The sequence below is a fragment of the Callorhinus ursinus genome, unplaced genomic scaffold (genome assembly GCF_003265705.2).
Source record: "Callorhinus ursinus isolate GAN/ISIS: 27379988/994484 unplaced genomic scaffold, GSC_fseal_2.0 scaffold4, whole genome shotgun sequence".
Classification (NCBI taxonomy): Eukaryota; Metazoa; Chordata; class Mammalia; order Carnivora; family Otariidae; genus Callorhinus; species Callorhinus ursinus.
This window is the reverse complement of record NW_027397066.1, coordinates 56,402,756-56,424,876: the sequence shown is the minus strand read 5'-3', so window position 1 is coordinate 56,424,876 and position 22,121 is coordinate 56,402,756. Positions and strand designations below refer to the sequence as shown.

Sequence of the window (22,121 nt, the reverse complement as noted above, 5' to 3'; positions counted from 1 at the left end):
TAATTAGGTCAACTAATCTTCAACAAAGCAGGAAAGAATATCCAATGGAAAAAAGACAGTCTCTTCAACAAATGGTGCTGGGAAAATTGGACAGCCACATGCAGAAGAATGAACCTGGACCATTTCCTCACACCATACACAAAAATAGAATCAAAATGAATAAAAGACCTAAATGTGAGACAGGAATCCATCAAAATCGTAGAGAACACAGGCAGCAACCTCTTAGACCTGGGCTGCAGCAACTTCTTGCTAGACACGTCTCCAAAGGCAAGGAAAACAAAGGCAAAAATGAACTACTGGGACTTCATCAAGATAAAAAGCTTTTGCACAGCAAAGGAAACAGTCAACAAAACCAAAAGACAACCAACAGAACGGGAGAAGATATTTGCAAATGACATATCAGATAAAGGGCTAGTATCCAAAATCTATAAAGACCTTATCAAACTCAACACCCAAAGAACAATGAATCCAATCAAGAAATGGGCAGAAGACATGAACAGACATTTCTCCAAAGATGACATCCAAATGGCCAACAGATACATGAAAAAGTGCTCAACATCACTCAGCATCAGGGAAATACAAATCAAAACTACAATGAGATATCACCTCACATCAATCAGAATGGCTAAAATTAACCAGTCAGGAAATGACAGATGTTGGCTCTTAAGATTTTATTTATTTATTTGACAGAGAGAGAGCGCACAAGTAGGCAGAGCAGCAGGCAGAGGGAGAAGGAGAAGCAGGCTCCCTGCTGAGCAGAAAGCCTGATGTGGGGGCTCGATCCCAGGACCCTGGGAGCATGACCTGAGCGGAAGGCAGATGCTTAACCCACTAAGCCAGCCAGGCGCCCCTCTAGTATACCGTTTTAGAGGACAAATGCAGGTCATAAGAATAACCGAATTCTTCTACAGAGAAATTTAAATTTTTTTTTCAAGATTGTTTCATTCTCGGGGCGCCTGGGTGGCTCAGCCATTAAGCGTCTGCTTTCAGCTAAGGTCATGATCCCAGGGTCCTGGGATTGAGCCCCCCCATCGGGCTCCCTGCTCAGTGGGAAGCCTGCTTCTCCCTCTCCCACTCCCCCAGCTTGTGCTCCCTCTCTCGCTATGTCTCTCTCTGTCAAATAAATAAATAAAATCTTAAAAAAAAAAAATGCTTCATTCTCCCTTTCTTTTGGGAAGCAAGGGTTTCCATCTTTCCAATCACCAATGATTTAAGCATGAGCTTATGGCACCCAAGCACAGGACAATCATTCCTCTAAATGAAAGCTAACAAGAACAGCTTGTAGTTACCAGTGGGATGTCAGGAAAGCCCCTATGAAAATAATCAGATGCAGTCAAACTTGGGAACACAAGGCAGAGAAAGGGCTATATATAAAGCTCCTGGAACTGTACAGAAACAGTACAATTAAAAAAAAAAATCCCCTTTAATCCTAATACTGTAAAAATAACATTTTTGCATTATCTGGATTCAGCAATGCTCCCCAGTACCTGCAATGGGCTTCAACTGCAGCCATTTAAAACTATGAAAGGATAACACAAATCAGTGAAAACCACCAAAGAGGAGAAAAAGAAAAAAAAATGCATAAAACTAATTGCAAAAATCTCTCATCATCTCCAGTTTCTTTTTCAAACTAAGTGAAATATAAGTATCAGAAAAAGGAACAAATTCATTAAGGTTGGCAGGGTTTCTCATATATACAAATATGCAAAGTATTTACTGATAAAATGATAAAGTGTTCTGAGTTGTGATACCAACTAACTTACTCATGCTTAAAACAGGCAGCCCATAAATGCCCAAAACTATAAGCACTTCATAAAAGCATAGGCTTCAGATTCAACAGCAATTAGATACTACTACTTACTTATATTTTGGGGAAAAAAACTCTCTCCCTCGAAATAATACAGAGAGAAAAATAATACAGAGAGGCAGAGCTCCCTATCAGACTCCATGAGAAAAGCAGTATGTTAAAAGTAATAAGTGAAAAGCAGCTTTAAATCTATCTTCAGAATCTATAAGTCATTTTTACAGCTCCAAGTATGCCATCTGCCTCCCAAACATGTTCATTATTTGCATTAAATTATTGGTTTATTTTCTGCATTAAAGTATCAAAAAGATAACAAGAAATTCAAGTTAAATACTTCATTTTGGGGGCACCTGGGTGGCTCAGTTGTTAAGCGTCTGCCTTCGGCTCAGGTCATGATCCCGGGGTTCCGGGATCAAGCCCCGTGTCAGGCTCCCTGCTCCGCGGGAAGCCTGCTTCTCCTTCTCCCACTCCCCCTGCTTATGTTCCCTCTCGTTGTCTCTCTCTCTGTCAAATAAATAAATAAAATCTTTAAAAATAAATAAATAAATAAAAATTTCATTTTGTAAAATCCCCCTTTACAGACTATTATCTGTGCAGATCTTGGAGAAAATTAGTATTTTACTAATATGTTATTAGTATTTTAAAACTTAATTTTTTTTAAAGATTTTATTTATTTATTTGAGAGAGAATGAGAGACAGAGAGCACGAGAGGGAAGAGGGTCAGAGGGAGAAGCAGATTCCCCGCTGAGCAGGGAGCCCAATGTGGGACTCGATCCCAGGACTCCAGGATCATGACCCGAGCCAAAGGCAGTTGCTTAACCAACTGAGCCACCCAGGCGCCCTTAAAACTTAATTTTGTGACCATTAAACACATTTATCAACAAAAATTTTTTAATTATATTCTATTATTTTTATATGACAGTTAATTTTTAAGTTTTAATTATTAACAAAGAGCTCCATTCTAAATTATAACATAAAATACATTATTTTACCCTTTCAAAATAAAAGGAAAAAGACTGATGGTAATAGAAGCAAGTACCCTATTTTGTTAGAAATAAAGGGGACAGGGCACCTGGGTGGCTCAGTCCTTAGGCGTCTGCCTTCAGCTCAGGTCATGATCTCAGGGTCCTGGGATCGAGCCCCGCATTGGGCTCCCTGCTCAGTAGGAAGCCTGCTTCTCCCTCTCCCACTCCCACTGTTCGTGTTCCCTCTCTCACCATGTCTCTCTCTCTCTCTGTCAAATAAATAAATAAATCTTTAAAAAAAGAAAAAGAAAAAAGAAATAAAGGGGACAGAAATTCTTTGGAAGAATCTTTACCATTAAGTTGTTTACTTCAGGGGCGCCTGGGTGGCTCAGTCGGTTAAGCATCCGACTCTTGATCTCAGCCCAAGTCTTGATTTCAGGGTTGTGAGTTCAAGCCCCATACTGGGCTCCACGCTGGGCGTAAATAAATAAATAAAAACCACTTGTTTACTTGGTATTAATATGAAAACCCCAAGAAGCCAAGAAGTTTTCTTGATTATTCTTCTTAATAGTGCAATGGTGGTAGGGATGCAAGGAAATGGGTACTCAAACTCACCGCTACTGTAACACAATTTACAGTGGCAGGTAGGAAACGTGGCTGGCATATATTAATCCTGAAAAAAGGGTAAGACAAGAAGGTCTCTACAAAATTGTGAGATGGTTTTCTTTTCTGAACAGACACCAAAGGAGGAGGGTACCTGAAGCACCATCAGCCAAGCAGGCCGGGCAGTAGTGTCTGCAGGCCAGTCGCTAGGCTCTTTGAGGTGCAACAAAGCCTATGAGATGAAGATGACTGAAGGTCCTCCTGATGTTTTCCAGAAACCCCCAAAGGACGGCTGTAAAAAAACCACTAAGAGCACAACTGCAGGTAATGAGCATATAGATAGCTGCAGATGCATATCAAGTCCGTAACTACCGGGGTTAAAATTCTTCATTGCCTCAAAGGCATGCAATTGGAAGGAAAAATGAAGAATTGGTCAAGAAGACATGAATTGAAACAGATGATGAAAATTAATATTTTCTTTAACATTGATCACATCACAATAAGTTATGTAGAAAAATACACGTTTGGGGGCACCTGGGTGGCTCAGTCGGTTAAGCCTCTGCCTTCGGCTCGAGTCATGATCCCGGGGTCCTGGGATCAAGACCCACATGGGGCTGCCTGCTCGGCGGGGAGCCTGCCTCTCCCTCTGCCTTTTGTTCCCCCTGCTTGTGTGCGCTCTCTCTGTCAAATAAATAAAATCTTAAAAAAAAAAAAATACATGTGTGAAACTTGTAATTGCTGGGCAATAAAGTTTATTATCTTTAAAATATAAAAAAAAATTGTGAGATAAAGATCCAATAAATAGGTGTTCCAAACCTTTCTGTGCACGGTAGCCACCTATTTATATTTCCCAAGAAGTCTCTTGAAGGTCAAAATTAGAGCAGAATAAAAGGAATACTCACACCTCCAACTACGACCATGAAAATACTTGAAAATGTCACTGATTTAACAAAATTTGGGGGGGCCCCTGGGTGGCTCAGTCGGTTAAGCGTCTGCCTTAGGCTCTGGTCATGATCTCAGGGTCCTGGGAGCGAGCCCCACATCGGGCTCCCTGCTCAGTGGGGAGCCTGCTTCTCCCTCTGCCTCTGCCTGATGTTCTACCTATCCATGCTCTCTATGTCTCCGTCAAATAAATAAAATCTTAAAAAAAAAATTAAAATTAAAAATTAAAATAAATAAAAAAATTTTTGTTACTGAGTATGTAATATATACCAGGCACTGTGCTAGGTAGAAGAGATTTAAAAACGGCTTTTTGAAATTGAAATTGCAAGGTCACACATTCTGATGAAGAAGAAAGGCCTAAAAACTGACACGTACAGTATCCTTTTGATAAGGGCTATAATAAGGAATATGAAGGAATCTGAAATGGTAACCAACAAACTGAAAAGGGGGCATATTTGCATTAAATTATTAGTAGGTAGGGAAAAAGTAGTAGTAGGGTAGGGAAAAAGACTTGGCTCTTGAGCTAAAGAAATGAGGGTGGGAAGGAGAAGGGCAGTCCAGCCAGAAGAGCAGGAACAGCATTTACAAAGGCAGGCTGACTCGGGAGAACTGCATGTTGAAAGAAATGCAAATCAGGCCACCTGGGTGGCTCAGTGGATTCAGCATGTGACTCTTGATTTCAGCTCAGGTCACGATCTCAGGGTTGTGAAGCCCCATGCCAGGGCTCTGTGCTGGGCGTGAAGCCTGCTTAAGATTCCCTCTCTCTCCCTCTGCCCCGCCCCCTCCAAAAATAAAAAATAAAATAAAAAAAGAAATGCAAATAAAATGGCTGGGCTCTGTGGAGGAGGACACGGAAGGAAGGCACAAATGACTCTGGTGTGATAAGAAAACACCTATCACGGAGGTTCTCTATGCCTTGGGATTTTGCCAACCACTGCCAGCATACTCCAGTCTCTATCTGAAAAACCCAAATGAACTGCAGGAAGAAAGTGGTCCAAACATCCTGGGAAATAGAACAGTGAACAAACCCTATGAAACTTACAGTCCAGAAGGGATGAAAAACCTTAATTAATAATTTAAATAATCACAGATGGGCAAAGACAACCAAGGGACTTAACCTCCTTGAGAGTGGTTAAAGAAAAAAAATACTGACAATTGTCAAAGATAGTAAGGCAGTCTTTATTCAGGAATGATGAGACAGATATAGGAACCAGTGCAATGGGATTTTACACTGGGGGGCGGAGCACAGGTAGAAACTGGGTTCAAATCTAAATACAGCATGTGCAAGAAATTACAGGAAGTGAGAGCAGAGTTCGGTGATGAGTGGACAGAAAATTACTAGGAGAAAAGATCAGGGTTAGGAGGGTTCTGGCTAAACTGACCTAATGGGATTCTTGCTGAAGACAGGCCAGGGTGATCAAACATCACCTGAGGGACAGGGGAGGATGACGAAGCTAAATCAGATTTTTAAATTGGGGGAGGGGCTTCTGGTTAAACTGAACAAGCAGGGTTCCTGCTGAAAGTAAACTTTGTAAGTGCACAGAGGAGCCTAGAAGAAGGTTCAAGAGCCTGACTAAAGTTTGGTCAAGCACTGAATCTGTCAGGCTCTCACAGAATGTCTCAAGAACAGAGGTAGTAATACATATACCTATATATAGGTATATGTATTTTTTTTAAGATTTTATTTATTTTTTGACATAGAGAAAGACAGCGAGAGAGGGAACACAAGTAGGGGGAATGGGAGAGAGAGAGAAGCAGGCTTCCTGCAGAGCAGGGAGCCCGATGCAGGGCTTGATCCCAGGACCCCGGGATCATGACCTGAACCAAAGGCAGACGCTCAGCGACTGAGCCACCCAGGCGCCCCAAGGTAGTGCCATATTGAATCTCTTTTTTTTTTTTTTCTTCTTTTGGATTTTTCTTCTTTACCTTATTTTGAATCAGTTAATTCAATAAACAGGCATTGTCCACTCGTTATTATCTAAAGCTTCTCAAACTTGACCGTGCCTAGGAATCTTAAAATTCATTCAAGGTTTCAGGCCTGAAATCTTGCATTTCTAACATGCTCCTAGGTGACACCAAAGCTTCACACTTTAAGGATCTAAAGTAGATTTATCAAGAGCTAAGATATTGATCTCCTTAGTCCTAGGGGTAGCCTTCTGTCCCCAGACAGCCAACAGCAACCTTTCTTCCGAATGGTGCTATAAAATGACAGTGGTACTTTTTTCTAAATGTTGAATGGCATTAAAAAATAATAATAATAAAGTTATCTCTGGGCCACCTGGGTGGCTCAGTCGTTAAGCATCTGCCTTCGGCTCAGGTCATGATCGGGGATCCTGGGATTGAGCCCGTCAGGCTCCCTGCTCTGCGGGAAGCCTGCTTCTCCCTCTCTCACTCCCCCTGCTTGTGTTCCCTCTCTCACTGTCTCCCTCTCTATCAAATAAAAAAAAAAGTTATCTCTGGAACCCCTAGTTATCACTAGAGAATACAGTCCCAACACCCAAATTATGTTCCCACTTAAGCAAAAGCTAAGATCAATATATCTCAATTGAGGTACATTTTGGTTCCCAAACGTCTAGCAACTTATAATTGTACTTTGTATTTTTTGGAACAGTTTGGCTGTGCCTGTAGTTTGGAAGAAAAAAAAAACTTTTAATCTTGTTCTTGATAACTTGTCATTTCCCAAATTAAAAACTGCAAGGTTGGGGTACCCGGCTGGCTCAGTCGGTAGAGCTGGAGCTGCATGTTGGAGGGAGAATTTACTTAAAAAAAAAACACACAAAAAAAATTGACAAGGTTGACAAAGGACTGATTAAAGGGTAAACAGGCTAACTGTTAAGACCCCTTTGGGAGTCCCTAACAATAGACTAGAGACACAAGCAAGCATCAGTCCTCAAAACAAAGCTGTGCTCCAGTTGAGAGAATTCGGCTTTGTCAAATCGGTTTGTTGTTCACGGATTCAAAAGTGAAAATTTTAAGAGTTGAAAATAAGAGGGCCAGCTGAACATTTGGCAGGATGTGGGAAGAGTTAGGGAGAATGGAACCAGGCATATGTGAGTAAAAACCATAACCATGGGGAATTTTTTAAACAAAGTTATTTCAGCAGTTAAATCTAATGCTATAGGGCACTAACAAGCTAACAGATTCTCTAAAGAGCAAAGAGGCCATGCTGCTGCTCTGTCTGGAACATGATCTAGGCACCAAGATACCAGAAAAGTTGCCATAAAAGGTTTTCACCCCTACTGCTTTTACTTAATTATTCTATATTTACACTGAATATTAAGAAAGCCTTGGGTTTTGTTTTTTTGTTTTTGAGAGAGAGAGAGAGCAAGCACACAAACGGAGGCAGGGGTAGCGGCAGGCAGAGAAGGAGGAGCAGGCTCCCGGCTGAGCAGGGAGCCCGATGCGGGACTCGATCCCAGGGATCATGACCTGAGCCGAAGGCAGACGCTTAACTGACTGAGCCACCCAGGTGTCCCAAGAAAGTGTTTGTTATACCATTACCTATTTCTACAAAGAAACACACAAAAAATATTTCTCTAATACCCAAAACTACAACTACTGAACTATTTCCATCAAATTTCAATTTGAGAACAAAAGGATTTAGGCTGAAAGATAAAACAATAGTAGCAATAAAAGAAAATTCAAACTTTTCTTTATAAATAATAAGGCTACTTGGCTATGACGTAAACTATTACCCAAATATTTGCTTACCTTCAAACTCCTGCTTTTAAGTTCTAACTGCAGAAGATCAAAGCAGCACTGATACATATGATTATAAACCTACAGAAATTGGCTATGATTTAAGTAATCAGAAATGATGACTATGTCAATAAAAAATAATAACAGCTACTAGCAATCATGACACTGCTGAGTTATCGATAATGAACTAGATATCACTGCTGTACTTAACTAGAATTTATTGAGTTAGGCCTTTTACATATCTCTAATCCTCCCACCATCTGAGGTACTGATCCTAAACACAGGATTCATAGAGAAAAAATTAGATTACTGTCACACTCATACCATACACAGTGGAGTCTCAGACTGCTTTCAACAGTAATATGGCTGAAGCAGGGGCCCGCACATGTTCAGGAGATGTGGATGACATGTGGAGGGCCATGCCACAAGAAGGGTGGCCAGGAAGGGTTAGGAGAATGGCTATATACAGTGGTTTGAGCAAATACATTATGTTGAGGATTATGAGAGCCTGGTTTTTCACTAACAAAGTAAAAAATATGTAAAGGGAGAAGGCTAGGATGAACCTTGTGCTACTTGGCTCAGAACTGCAGGTATTAGTGTGAACTCATTCAATATATACAGATAGAAAAAAATATCTATGTATGTAAATGTGTGTGGAAATGTTGTTTTCTAGCACTGTCCACTGAGAGGGTCTGGAAGCAGAAACATATCTGCAGTAATAAGCATACCAATTACCTACATTCTGTTTTCTCAATCGTATTTTTCAATGAACAGAACCAACACCTTTAGAGAAATGACCATTTGCAGGGATAGGGCAGAGGAAGTGGAGGATAAACCTGGAATATCTGGTTGTGCCAGAAAGCTACTAGGTAAGACAGAGGCAAGCAAAGAGACATAGAAGCCAGCTTGAATAGGACTCCCACTAGCCAAAAGTGAGACATTATGAGCACCAAAATAAGTATAGTTATAGATTATAACTCATTAAATAAAATAGGAATCTAAGTGTCCACACTTATAGATCAATAAATAGTAAGTTCTCAGTAAAAATGTCAAATAATAAATGTAAAAGCAATGACAGAACAGACATCATTAATAATAATTTAGACAAGAAACATCAATGAACACTAAAACTAGTGGATGACAACAAAATGAGGTATGAGACAGTCACACAGTCTCAATACATCTCCCCACAAAATATTAATTACTAAGAGGAAAAAAAGATATAACAACTTCACATTGGAGAATCTTTGTAGACACTTTAATCAAAGGATCAATTCCAATAATGGACAAACATACATTATATGCACCTGGTAAGAAGCTGTAAGATAAACACGGAACACTTCTGCGATATTTTTGCCCCAAATGCAGAACCAGGTCTAACCACAAGAAAACATGACAAACTCAAACTGAGGGATATCCCACAAAATGACCGGACTATAATCCTCAAAAATATCAAGGTCCTGAAAGGCAAGGAAAAACTAAGGAAACGTTTCAGTTTAAAGAAGGCTGCAGAACAAAATTGGGTGTGATTCATGACTGGATCCTGCCACTGAGGATAACATTATGGGAGCAAGAGATGACACTAAATAGGGTCTCTGGATAAAAACTATGTAGGAATTCTTTGTGCCATTCTTTGCAACTTTTCTTTTTTTTTTTTTTTTAAAGATTTTATTTATTTGACAGAGAGAGACAGACAGCGAGAGAGGGAACACAAGCAGGGGGAGCAGGAGAGGGAGAAGCAGGCTTCCCGCGGAGCAGGGAGCCCGATATGGGGCTCGATCCCAGGACCCCGGGATCATGACCTGAGCCGAAGGCAGACGCCTAAAGGCTGAGCCACCCAGGCGCCCCATAACTTCTCTAAAAATTCGAAAATCTTTCAAAATAAAATTTAAAAACTTTCTGCAAAAGAACAGGTTTCACAGCTACACTTTTAACTAAATGCTCTATAAAAGATGGCCTTAAGTTAGATAACTGATATGAAAGAAAATTAATACAATGCTATACATCAATTATATCTCAATTTTAAAAAATGGAAACGCGGAAAGAAAAGGAGAGTTAAAAAAAAGAATTCTCTGTAGGACTTAATTCAACATTTCTAACAGGTACCATATTTTTCAAGTAACCCAAAGCTATTCTGCCTCAATACCTCCTAATTGAATATACAGCTGAAAAAATGTACTATATGTGCTTTTGTATATTAGAAAATCCAAGGTACAAAAACTCTGCAACTATACAGAGGGGAAAAAAGTAATGGTAAAAGTAATCACATAGTAATTACTTTGCATTCAGTAATGTAAAGCAAAAGCAATCCTATATTAGAGAGGAAAAGTAAACTAAAGTCAGTCAAGTGTCTACCATTCCCAAACTGTAGTTCTAAAAAGATGACCACACTTACTCTATGCCCTCTCCCCCCGACAAAAAAACGTAACATATTAAATCAGGTTGTCAGGCAACAAAACTGTTAACACTTGGTCAAAAGTCATTCAAAATGATGTTGCTGAATGATGTTTACTGACATAAAAAATTCCCAAATGAAAAACCTAATCTATTTATGGTAGAAATATGGCAGAAAAGATTAGGAAACTGTATTACAAAATACAAATTACAGTTATTTCGGAAGGTGTAATCATTATGAGTGACTTTTATTTTCTTTTCTTAGCACTATATTGTGATTTCTCCAACATGTGTATTATTTTTACATTGAAAATAGGTCAAAAATAATTTTAAAGTATTATTTCAATTTAAAAGTTTATATATTTTTTTCTTCTACCATTATAGTCTTGGTGACCCTTAACAAACAGTCCCAGGAGTATGAAATATCAATACCTGGGAAGAGAGACTTCTCTTAAAACAAGGCCTATTTTGAATACTATCTTTTTATATAATTTTATCAATTACAGATACAACAGTATGAGGCAGGATCCCTGGATCTAGACTGCTAGGATTCAGACCCCAGCTATATCACTGGCTACATAATTCTGAACAAATTACTAGGGTTCCTGCTAGTTACTGAACTGAGTTAATCATTTAAAACATTTAGTGCCTGGCACATGGCAAGTACTTAGCAAGATTTATTATTAATGATAACATTATTATTAACTTCCTTTCATAGGTGAAGATGCTGAAGCACTCACGTCAGTCAACTCATCTGCCTTAAAACAAAGATGCTGGGATTACTGGGGGTGGGAGGGAAGATAGGAGAGGGAGACAGAGACAGACATACAAACACAGCTACATCTCCTTTCCTAAATTGCTATTTTTAATTTTTATTTTTTTAAAGATTTTATTTATTTGACAGAGCACAAGCAGAGGGAGAGGGAGAAGCAGGCTCCCCACTGAGCAGGGAGCCCGATGCGGGGCTCAATCCCAGGACCCTGGGATCATGACCTGAGCCGAAGGCAGCCCTTTAACGACTGAGCCACCCAGGCGCCCCTAAACTGCTACTTTTTAGAAAAGATAAATTGAAGTTACCCAGCATAATGCTCAATAAATATTTCCTTCTTTTCCCAACCCATCTCTTTGATTCTTCCTATACAGAAACAGACCTGGTTTATATTCATTCACATCCCTAAACCACCTTTCCTCCAACTTCCATTTTAAAGTTAACTACAAGTCTTTGTTTTTAATTCTGTTCCAACCAAGTAGCCCTACATTAGGAAATAATACCTTGGTCTTCTCCAAGTCAAATATTTCTGTGAAATTCTACTGGTCAGAAGAGACTAGCAATTTCAAAATGCTAGAAACATAGAGAACACTCAATATACTTTGAGTGAATGTTGAGAACTCACTCTGATCCTAAATTTCCCTGAATGTTATATGCATAAAATGACATAAGAGGAAAAACCCTAAGAGACCCGTGTTCCGATTCAACCCAACCCAATAATTAGACCAGTAACCTGATGTTGGTGATTTTGCCATTTTACTAAGAGGTTGAGCAAGCTATGTTATGGATAGATCCCATCTAGCTCCACAATTCCACAGCCTCTTGGACAAACCTGAAAATGGACAATTCACAAGCAAGTTCATATCTCTATGATGTCTCCTCTGACTGAAATCTTCGAGTTCCCCATACCCTTTTAGAGAACCCTTGTTATACATTTCATTAACTACCCAACACTTCTTTCATGAAGCCTTCCTCCAGCCCAAATAAAACAAATTGCTCCGTATTTTTAGACCCCCCATGATTGTACTGCCTCTATCATAGATGACTATTTATAAACTGTCTACCACTCTGGAGTCCCACATCTTGCACAATGCTTAGCACACAGCAGGTGCTGAGGATGTTTAAAGATTTGAGTCTACAAAGTTAAATTAGGTTCCTGTGAAGTTTCCCTATGTACATTCGGGAGTTTAGCTTATTAATTTGAAGATACACAAAGGCCAATTTGCAGCACAACCATAGCTTTGTCCCAGTCATATCTACATATGCCATACAAATTTATTCTCAGCATTTGTACAAAAGCTACAAAAGGTATCACTGCTGCTGATTATCTAGGCGTCCTCTGGAGATTACCTAATCTACCTCATCTCCCTATCCAAAAAAACCTCTTTACCCTGCTCTACTTTGTTCCATGGCACCTACATCCTCTACCATGTAATATAATTTACTGATATTCAGTGTTTATGGTCACTTACCAAAACATAAGCTGAATACAGGAATTTTTGTTGGTTTTGTTCATAAATGATATCCAGTGCCAGCATCAGTGCCTGGCACATTAAATGATTTTTTTAATCAATAATTCTTTCCTTCTGTCTTAAAGCCCTCAGGAGTTATGAGTCAGCACCTTCATAAACATTCCTCAGCTCCATCCACTCACAGTAGCCTTACAAGTAGGCTTCCAAGAACTAGAGGAAAATATTTATATTTATTTCCTAACCTGCAACTCTTAATTTCTCTGCTCACCTACTGGTAGAGAAATAATATTCAGAAAGCTATACCAAATAACATATATATGAAATAACCAAAACTTTGTTCTTTCACGTCTTATAATAATTATTTCTATCTATGAGGTCTCCACTTTAGATTTGAAACTACTGGTGTACAAAACCCAAAACCAGTAAGGTTGGATTTACTTTTCTGTATTGTCAAGCACAAGGGCTAAATATGTTGGGAATACATTAACTGCTACATGAGACCCGAATGCAAAATTGTGCTCGAAATAGTACAAACCCCCTAACGTGCTATATATATATATATATATATATATATATATATATATATATATATTCGTTATGGCAAGATTTTTCTTATGTAACTAGTATGCTTCAGGAGAAATGAACTTACCCACTGCATTTCTGTAACTATTAAATACTGAGCCATGTAAAAATAGGATACTGTTCTATCTGTATTCAGAAAATACCACCAAAACCTTCTCGATCCCCTAGTTTCAGCCAAATATGGTTCTTCCCTGCTCCAACCAATTTATAGCTATGAGTTCCAAGAGACATAAGCCCATCAGCAGCAGTCATGGACATCACCTACATTGCTATTTTGAAGACAGCTTTTAAATTCTTGAAGAAATCAAACAGCAATATAAAATATAGTCAAGATGAGAAGCTTCAAGCTGAGATACCTGGATATCTTGATTCAATCTAAAATAGGAAACAAAGTCACCCAGTCCTCTCATCTAGCACTACCTACATGACAAACTCAGAATCAACTTCTAAGATGAGCCTAATAAAGAGATTTCACAAACTCACATACATTAGGCAGGGTGACACAAGCCAGGCCTCCTGTGCGTATGAGAAACATTAGCAATTCGGCCTGCCAGTTAGCCTTCTGTGATCACTCATTATTGCTTGAATGCTTGAAAAACGAACAATATTCTACATCTGAGCACGTGAAATTAAGGGTTAAATTCTCAGGATCCAAGTGCCAATGTGATGACTAAAAATGACAGGTGGGAGAATCAGAACAGAACTATTATTGTTGTGAAGAAAAATGCTATTCTATCCACAACAGTAAAGGAGTATATGGTGCGAGTTTCAATCTCTGAGTTTTTATGAGCTTTCTAAATACCGATTAAACATAGGTGAATCACAACGAAGCTTTCAAAAGAGGAATTCCAAGGGTGTAATGTCCTGTTTACTGACGACCTGAGGCTGGCTGCTGCCTCCATACCCCCATTTGGCCATCCCATCTTTCTGCCCATCCCCCCAAACTCGTCTACAATAAAGGTTAAGTAAATGAAACAATGACCAGCCCTAAATGTGACGGCAAGTCGGCATTTACAATGATTTGCAAAACAACTCCCCAGAGGACCTAATCAACCCTGGGGCACACTACTCAGACTACTTGGTGGTTGTCTAAAAAGATAAAGCCCGTACTTTTCAGGGGAGCGCACTGGGAAGAAGGGCGCCTCGGGGAAGCAAGGAGCTGCTCCAGACCCCAAGACCCATGGGATCCCGACCCGAAAGCAGCCTCATTAAGGGTGTTATATCCACAAGAATTGTCACCCCAACTTTCCACTCCTAAAACCTAAGCGTGAAGTTAAAGGGGTGCTGGGGTGACAGGGAAAAGTATAACCCCCGATTTTCTATGCTTGGGACCCAGAAAAATGCAACTGGCAAGTGAAACGGAGACAGGGCCACCGAGCACGCGACGCGTAGGGGGCATAAGGGGGAGTGGGTGGTATCTGTGCTGGGCGTCCAAACCCACAAACCCAAGAGAAGAGGGAAGACAACGATCGGGGTGATGGAGAAATGCAGATCCAGGCACCGGGGTGTGTCAGGACTTGGGGTCCGGGGAGAATGAGCCTCCTTGGGGGCTGGAGGGCTCCAGGCGAGCTCGAAGCGGGTGGTGGAGGCGACAGCCGTCAGGCAGCGCCAGCGCACCGGGCAGGTTCCCAAAGATCTGCTCGATGGGAATGCCCGGCCCGAGCAGCAAGGGGCAAGGCGAGCGGGGGCCCGCGGCCCTGGTCTCCCGAACAAAGCCGGCGCGCGCGGGGCCTGGCTACTCACAACAAGAAGCTCATGTCGGCCGCGGCGTGGGCTGGGGGGCTCGGCGGTCTCTAGGCCTCGGGGCGGCGGCGGCGGCGGTTCCGGCGGCGGCCAGGGAAGAAGAGGGAAGGAGAAAAGAGGAGAAGGAGAGGAGGAAGAGGAGCGCCAGCTGCTCGATGGCCACAACTTGTTCTGCTTTCCTAGTTCCGATGGCAGGCAGAGGGGGCGGAAGTGGGAAGCGCACGGCCTGAATCACTCACTGGGAGGGGAAGGAAAAGAGGGCGGGGAAAGGGCCACACGCCCGCTCCCCGGAGAACAGCCGCCGCGGCTTCTGAGCTGCTCGCCGCACCTCTCCGTACTCCTCCTCTTCTTCCTCCTCCTCTTCCCGCTCCTAACCCCTAGCCCCCCGCGGCCCTCACCTCGCGAGCTCTCGCGAGAGCGGCGCACGCCCACCCTCCTTCTTCTGTGGCCGCGGGTCAGCCAAGTTCTGGACATCTTTGCAGCCCCAGACCACGCCCAGCGAGTGCACTGGGGCCACCAGGCCAGCGAAGGCCAGTCCACTCAGTTGGGGGTTGTGGCAGAGCCCTCCGAACTGCTTAGCTGGGTTTCAGCAGTCAGGAAGGAAGTGGGCTTCAACTCTGGGATGTCAGGGTTCTGCAGCGAGGGATGGAATTGCCACCAGAGTTCTGCCCGCTGCAAGTGTTCAGCAAAGGATGATGAAAGGTTATGGAGTCTTTTGCTAGTAAATAAAAACAGGAGGGAGTCTAACATGTTTTGAATGGTTTGGGTGTGGTTCGGCCAGAAGAGAGAAAGTCTAAATGGGTTTTCAAGCTCCCTGTCGTTTTATGGTTGTATCTTAAAACCCTGAACTAGGAGAGGTCAGGGTCCATCATTGTTTCAACAGGCGAGTTAGGCTGTCATCAGTAGCTGGGAGAATGGCTGTAGTGACATATTCAAGGTATGTGGAGCATTCTTAAATAGAGTATAAAGCCTGGACCTGAACCCCTTAACTCTGAAATGCAAGACTCTCTATAAGGGGTACTGAATCAGTTTTGTGCCTCTAGAATGTTTTGTGCAGCAGAAGGCCCAATGGTTGGTTATAATGGTCTTGGGCCCCATAAATGCTTAATCAGCATTGCCACTGATGAGCAGCCTACCACATTATCAATTCGAGTACCCATTTATTTTACACAGGAGATGTACATCTTCTTTATTTGCAACACGCATCAAATCCACAAGTTTTTAAAGTATCTGAACAAAACTTAAATAATGTACAGCTATTTGGGGTGCCTGGGTGGCTCAGTCAGTTGAGAGTGTCTGCCTTCCGCTCAGGTCATGATCCCAGGGTCTTGGGATTGAGCCCCTTCCCCCATCGGGCTCTCTGCTCCGCGGGAAGCCTGCTTCTCCCTCTCCCATTCCCCCTGCTTGTGTTCCCTCTCTCTGTCAAATAAATAAATAAAATCTTTAAAAAAACGAGAGCAGGGAAAGCCTGCTTCTCCCTCTCGCATTGCCCCTGCTTGTGTTCCCTCTCTCTCTGTGTGTCTCTCTCTGTCAAATAAATAAATAAAATCTTTAAAAAAAAGAGCAGAGAAAGCCTGCTTCTCCCTCTCGCATTCCCCCTGCTTGTGTTCCCTCTCTCTCTCTCTGTGTCTCTCTCTGTCAAATAAATAAATAAAATCTTTAAAAAAAAAAAGAAGGAACAATATGAAATATATTCTGAGAGGTTTGTGAAGTATTAGTTTAGTATGTCAGTAAATCAAACCATTTTTTAAGCAGAAGGAAATATTGGATTCTTGACACTATCTCAGAAATAGCAGAGGTTACTGAAGTAATTTGAGAAGACTTAAAGACTCAAAAGTTGGAGGAAAGAAGGGGAGAAAGGATTTATCATAATATAGTGAAAATAATGGATTTATGACAAAAGCCCAGATCTTGATTTGGTACTACTAATTTACTATATAATTCCTTGAGGGTCTTCTGAAAGTAAAACTTGAATTACCAGATGAGGAAATTATGTTTGGGAAGAGTAAATCAGTTAACCTGTTAGAACAACAGTCTCAACCCTGTTAAAATGAGGGCCTTGGATTATTACATGATCTGTAAGATATCCTCCAGTTCTAAAATTCTGTCATGTCAGGGGTATCCTTCAAATGACTGGCAGACAGTTCCCATCGGCTCCCTGATTTGGTAACTGGCTTATGTAGCTTTGCTCTAACACAATTTAGATGAATTCTCTGACACTGAATCAAGATAATGATGGGCAGAGGAGAGACTCTGCTAAATTACCTGCTGAGTTCTTTTCATATCTCAAGGAGAGTTGCCTGAAATTAACAGCTGATAAAACGTAAATATATTGGTCTTAGAAATGATAGAGATGTCATGTTAATAATACAGAATATAATTCCAGAGGTTAAACATTTAAATCAAACCATGGCTGTCACTTAAAATTATTCAGATTCAAAAGCATTGGGAAATTTAGAATCAAATAGGGGGTATATTCAAATAGACGTTTCTAATTCCAATTTCACCTTCACCAATTCATATTTCATATCACTCTCCTCTTAAAATTTTGAGAAGTTACTCCCCTGATCAAAATCTTAATTCGTTTATAAATCTTTGTTTATGAAGGAAGATGATTAAAATTTGTATTTACCAATTTTTCAAAGAATTGACACTATAACATGAATGGAATAGAACATGTGTGGGTATGCCTTCAAATATGTTTTAAAAAGATTCATTCAAATTTACGATATATATATATATATATATACGCACACAAACAAGATAGTTATAAATTGTAGTAAGATAGGAAGTAGACAGAATAATGTGATAGTAATGATGAAGGGAGAGGATCTAATTTAGACGGAGTGGTTAAGAAAAGCCTCTCTAAGGACGTGACATTTTTGCTAAGACCTGAAACAAGAGAAGAAGCCAGCCTCACAAAGAGCGAGGGGATGACCATTTTCTAGTAGAGGAAATAACAAGCGCAAATGCTCTAAGATAAGAAAGAGCTTAAAGAGTTCTTAGAGCTGAAAGGTTATGGCCTGGACAGAGTGAGCAAGAAAAATGGCATCAGATAAAGCTGGACATGTAGACAGAGGGCAGGCTGGGGTTCACAGGCCTAGGCAAGACATTTGGATTTTATTGTAAGAACATTGCAAAGTCAGCAGAGAAGTAAAATAAGATAATCCGAGTAACATTTCATTTTTTTTAATTTGGAAAATTTCAAACATATACAAAGGAGAAGAAATTAATATAATGAATCCATCACACAGCTTCAGCAATTATCAGCTCATGATCCGTGATTAACATTTGGAAAGATCACTCTCACTTTTTGTGGAGAATGGACCAGAGGGGGCCAACATGTCAGAAGGGAAACCAGAAGACTATTCTAATAGTCCAATTATTTCTCAGTTGTGATTTGGCTTAGGGTAGTGTCATTAATAATAGGAGAAATTAATAATCTCAAGGTAAAACCAACAGCATTTGGTGATTGATTAATTGTGGAGGTTGGGGAAAGGAAGGAGTCAAAGATTACTCCAATTATTTTTGGCATTAGCAATTAATGGAAATAGCCATTTATTGAAATAGGGAAGATATGAGTCACAATTTGGAGGTAAAACTAAAAATTCCATTTTAGATATGTTAGCTTTGAGATGTCTATTAGACATCAAAGTAGTGATATCAGGTAGAGTTTTGACTGCTGTGCAAAGAGGGAGTAGGGAGACCTGAACTAGAGGCATGAATGCAGACTTCAGTAAGTAAATAGTATTTGAAGCCCTGCACATTGTTAGAGCTTGGAGTTGAGGCTGGTTGGCCAATGAACTCACAAGTGTAGGTAGTGTACTACATGAGGGGCAAGTCTTTGGCTAATGCCACAAGTGTCTCTGGCCCGATGAGTGGAGTTTGGTAGTAATTCTTGCTACAATTAAAAAAAAAGTATTTGAATCCATAAGATGGGCTTCCAAAAAGGAATTTACATGCCCAATAAGGATAGACATAACGAAGTGTTACCTGTAAGCATCTGAGTTTGTTCTTTCTTTACTTCTCTTCCCAGATATCTCTGGTTTCTGATCACTATTTACCCGGTTGTGATGATGATGTTGTAGTTATGTTTTTTTAAAGAGCCCATATGTTTTATAAAAATATGCTGAAATATTCACGGGTGAGATACTATGCCTGGGGTTTGCTTCAGAATAATGTAGGAGAGGGAAGTAGGAGTATAGATGAAATGAAATTGGCCATGAGCTGATAGTTGTCAAAGCCAGGTAGACAAGTAGACGAGGATCCTTATACTCTCCTGTCTGTTTTGTTTTGAAATTTTCCATAATAAAAAAGAAAGAGAAATAGCAGGTCTCCTTTTGAAGAGGACTAGAAAGGTATTATTAATGATGGGAACTTAAAATTTGCTGTTATAGACAATGATTCTTTGGACTAGAGCATTTTTTCCTTGTCCTCATATTAGCCAGGTTTTTGCCTATATATTAAGATATTCTTTTACAGGGCGCCTGGGTGGCTCAGCTGGTTAAGCGATTGCCTTCGGCTCAGGTCATGATCCTGGAGTCCCGGGATTGAGTCCCGCATCGGGCTCCCTGCTTGGCGGGGACTCTGCTTCTCCCTCTGACCCTCCCCCCTCTCATGTGCTCTCTCTCTCATTCTCTCTCTCAAATAAATAAATAAAATCTTTTTTAAAAAAAGATATTCTTTTACAAGGGGACCGCTTTAAAATAATCCAGCAAAGGGGGCGCCTGGGTGGCTCAGTTGGTTAAGCGACTGCCTTAGGCTCTTGTCATGATCCTGGAGTCCCCAGATCGAGCCCCACATCGGGCTCCCTGCTCAGCAGGGAGTCTACTTCTCCCTCTGACCCTCTTCCCTCTCGTGCTCGCTATCTCTCATTCTCTCTCTCTCAAATAAATAAATAAAATCTTTAAAAAAAAAAAAGAAAAGGTATACCTGGGCAACAAATCTTTAGTAACCTGATAAAATGCATTCTGTTGTGCAGCAGTATTTTGGTTACATAACATCTAGACTGATGTGGTAATTATTCCATCTAATTAGTTTATTTCATAAGACTGTTTTTATAGCTACCATATATTGAATATTTCTTTTTTTTAGAGATTTTATTTATTTATTTGACAGAGAGACACAGCGAGAGAGGGAACACAGGCAGGGGGAGTGGGAGAGGGAGAAGCAGGCTTCCCGCAGAGCAGGGAGCCTGATGCGGGGCTCGATCCCAGGATCCTGGGATCATGACCTGAGCTGAAGGCAGATGCTTAACGACTGAGCCACCCAGGCGCCCCATATATTGAATATTTCTGATGGTCTAGTCACTCTGCAAAGCTTTTCATATATTTTATCCTTCCGTCATTTATTCCTTACACTGCCCCATACAGTTGGTGTTAGGTATTACTTCCCCCATTTATAGGTAAGGAAACTAATGCTAAGAGGTTATGTATTTAACTTGCTCAAAATCACATAGCTAATAAATACAGTCTGAATTCAGTAAAGCCCATTTCCCTCTCCCCATTCCCAGGATGACCTAAATTAGAATGAATATATCCTAAGTGAATTTTGGCATGCTACACAATCCCACTTAACGTACCTAGCAATTCAACCTAACCCTTATTAATGCTCTTTAGATTTTAATTCTGTAACTTGCTTCATTAAAAACAACCATGTATGGTTATTCACAAACCAGTGTATGGTTATAAATGCTTCTCAAGGACATATTATTCTGATATAATAGAAAAGAATGGAGGTATAAAAGATTGGTTCATGAAACTTGGTGTCTCTCAGTGCATTCATTTATCACTGAAAGCCATAAAGTATCAAAACACAAGGCTTATTTAAAGCGTTATAGCAGAAGAAGAAATCTTCCCAATACCCTCCCAAGCTGTTCATTCTTTTGAAGGTGAGGTTTGTGCATCAGAATATTAAATTTAAGACAATGATGGGATGCAAATCATTTATCCACTGAACAAGCATTTATTGTCTACTATGGCCTTTGGGAGCAAAAAAATTACAAATCCTGTAGGTCATTGGGAAATACAGGCAATAAAATAAATAAAAACAAAATTAAAAATTGTATAAGTTTCAGGAAGGAAAAGTCCATGTTATATGTGAGCGTATATATGTGTATGTTATATGTGACCTTACCTATTTTTGGTTGTCAGAAAATTGGATCCTGTGCATTCAGAAATGAATAGTACATATTTACTCCTTGCATTTAAATTCCTGCTATGTTTATAAACAGCATAGTTTAATAAAACTACTAACCCTCTTATCATTGTCAGCCCACTTTTGGTGTTTTGAAGCACCATGATTTCGAAATTGATTTTTGTTTTCGAGAAGCCAGTCTTAGAACTTTTTGGAAGGTGTTACTTTCAGTACAATTGTTAGAATCTTAGTTCATAAGACAAAAATCATAAAAGATTTCTCACATGGACTCTGCACTTGCTCAGTAAATACTAAATTTCTCAATCTGTCAAATTTATTATTGGCCAAAATTAATTGTTTTCCCCCACTAAACTTAGACCATGTAGCCACTTTTCCAGGCAGCTGTGTTGGGAGAAGGAGGAGGAAGGGTCCTTTTTGAACCTATCAAAGCTGCTTTCCCCAAATTGATAGGACATTGCCAAGGTCAGAAAGCCTAAAATTAACTCTACCAGCTGTGTTTTGGTTTGCTTCATAATAGCATATGGGCTCAGGGGGTTCAATCTGGTAGGCTTGCTTGCTGCTTCAGTCTGCTGTGCCCTGAAAATTTGTTTGCCTGGAGTGCATGTTGTGCACAAGATGTGGTAGCTAAGCAGCTTGAAAGTGTATGGGGACTAAACAAATAAGTCTTTTTTAATCTCAAAGAGGCCTAGCAACAATGTGGGGGGTGGGGGATGGAAGAGTCACTACTGAGTATGTCAGATGTGCAGCTTAACTTTTAACCTTGCTGAAGTTTCCCTGAGAGCAAGCTGCTTATGTGCTGTCAGAGACCAAGAGATGATGATACAGTTTCAAGGAGTCTATGTTTTCAGCCCACCCATCTCCATGAGGTCCTTTAGCATGAAGGACCATATATAGGCATGGAGAGTATCCCAACTGGCTGCAACTTAAAAATACCCTAAGAATCAGCAGCTGTTACTTTCACCCACACAAATTCACAGTTGGCTTAATTAAAT

At 40.5% G+C, this 22,121-nt stretch overlaps 1 protein-coding gene and 1 non-coding gene across 3 annotated transcripts in view; one reads left to right on the top strand and one right to left on the bottom strand.

The window, feature by feature from the left end:
- Positions 1 to 15,356, bottom strand: part of MOB1B (MOB kinase activator 1B) — a 61,338-nt gene extending 45,982 nt beyond the window's left edge. The window contains exon 1 of one of the 2 annotated variants that reach the window (XM_025887549.2): positions 14,974 to 15,356. In XM_025887549.2, the coding sequence (XP_025743334.1) occupies positions 14,974 to 14,987 (14 nt within the window). In that variant the 5' untranslated portion in view covers positions 14,988 to 15,356. The remainder of the gene's footprint in view (positions 1 to 14,973) is intronic. The other variant, XM_073891769.1, reaches the window with a different exon arrangement.
- Positions 15,357 to 18,731: 3,375 nt separating this feature from the next.
- Positions 18,732 to 18,882, top strand: LOC112836154 (small nucleolar RNA SNORA62/SNORA6 family). The gene has a single exon (XR_003211403.1). It is a non-coding gene; the product is annotated as a small nucleolar RNA SNORA62/SNORA6 family (small nucleolar RNA).
- The last annotated feature ends 3,239 nt before the right edge of the window (positions 18,883 to 22,121 follow it).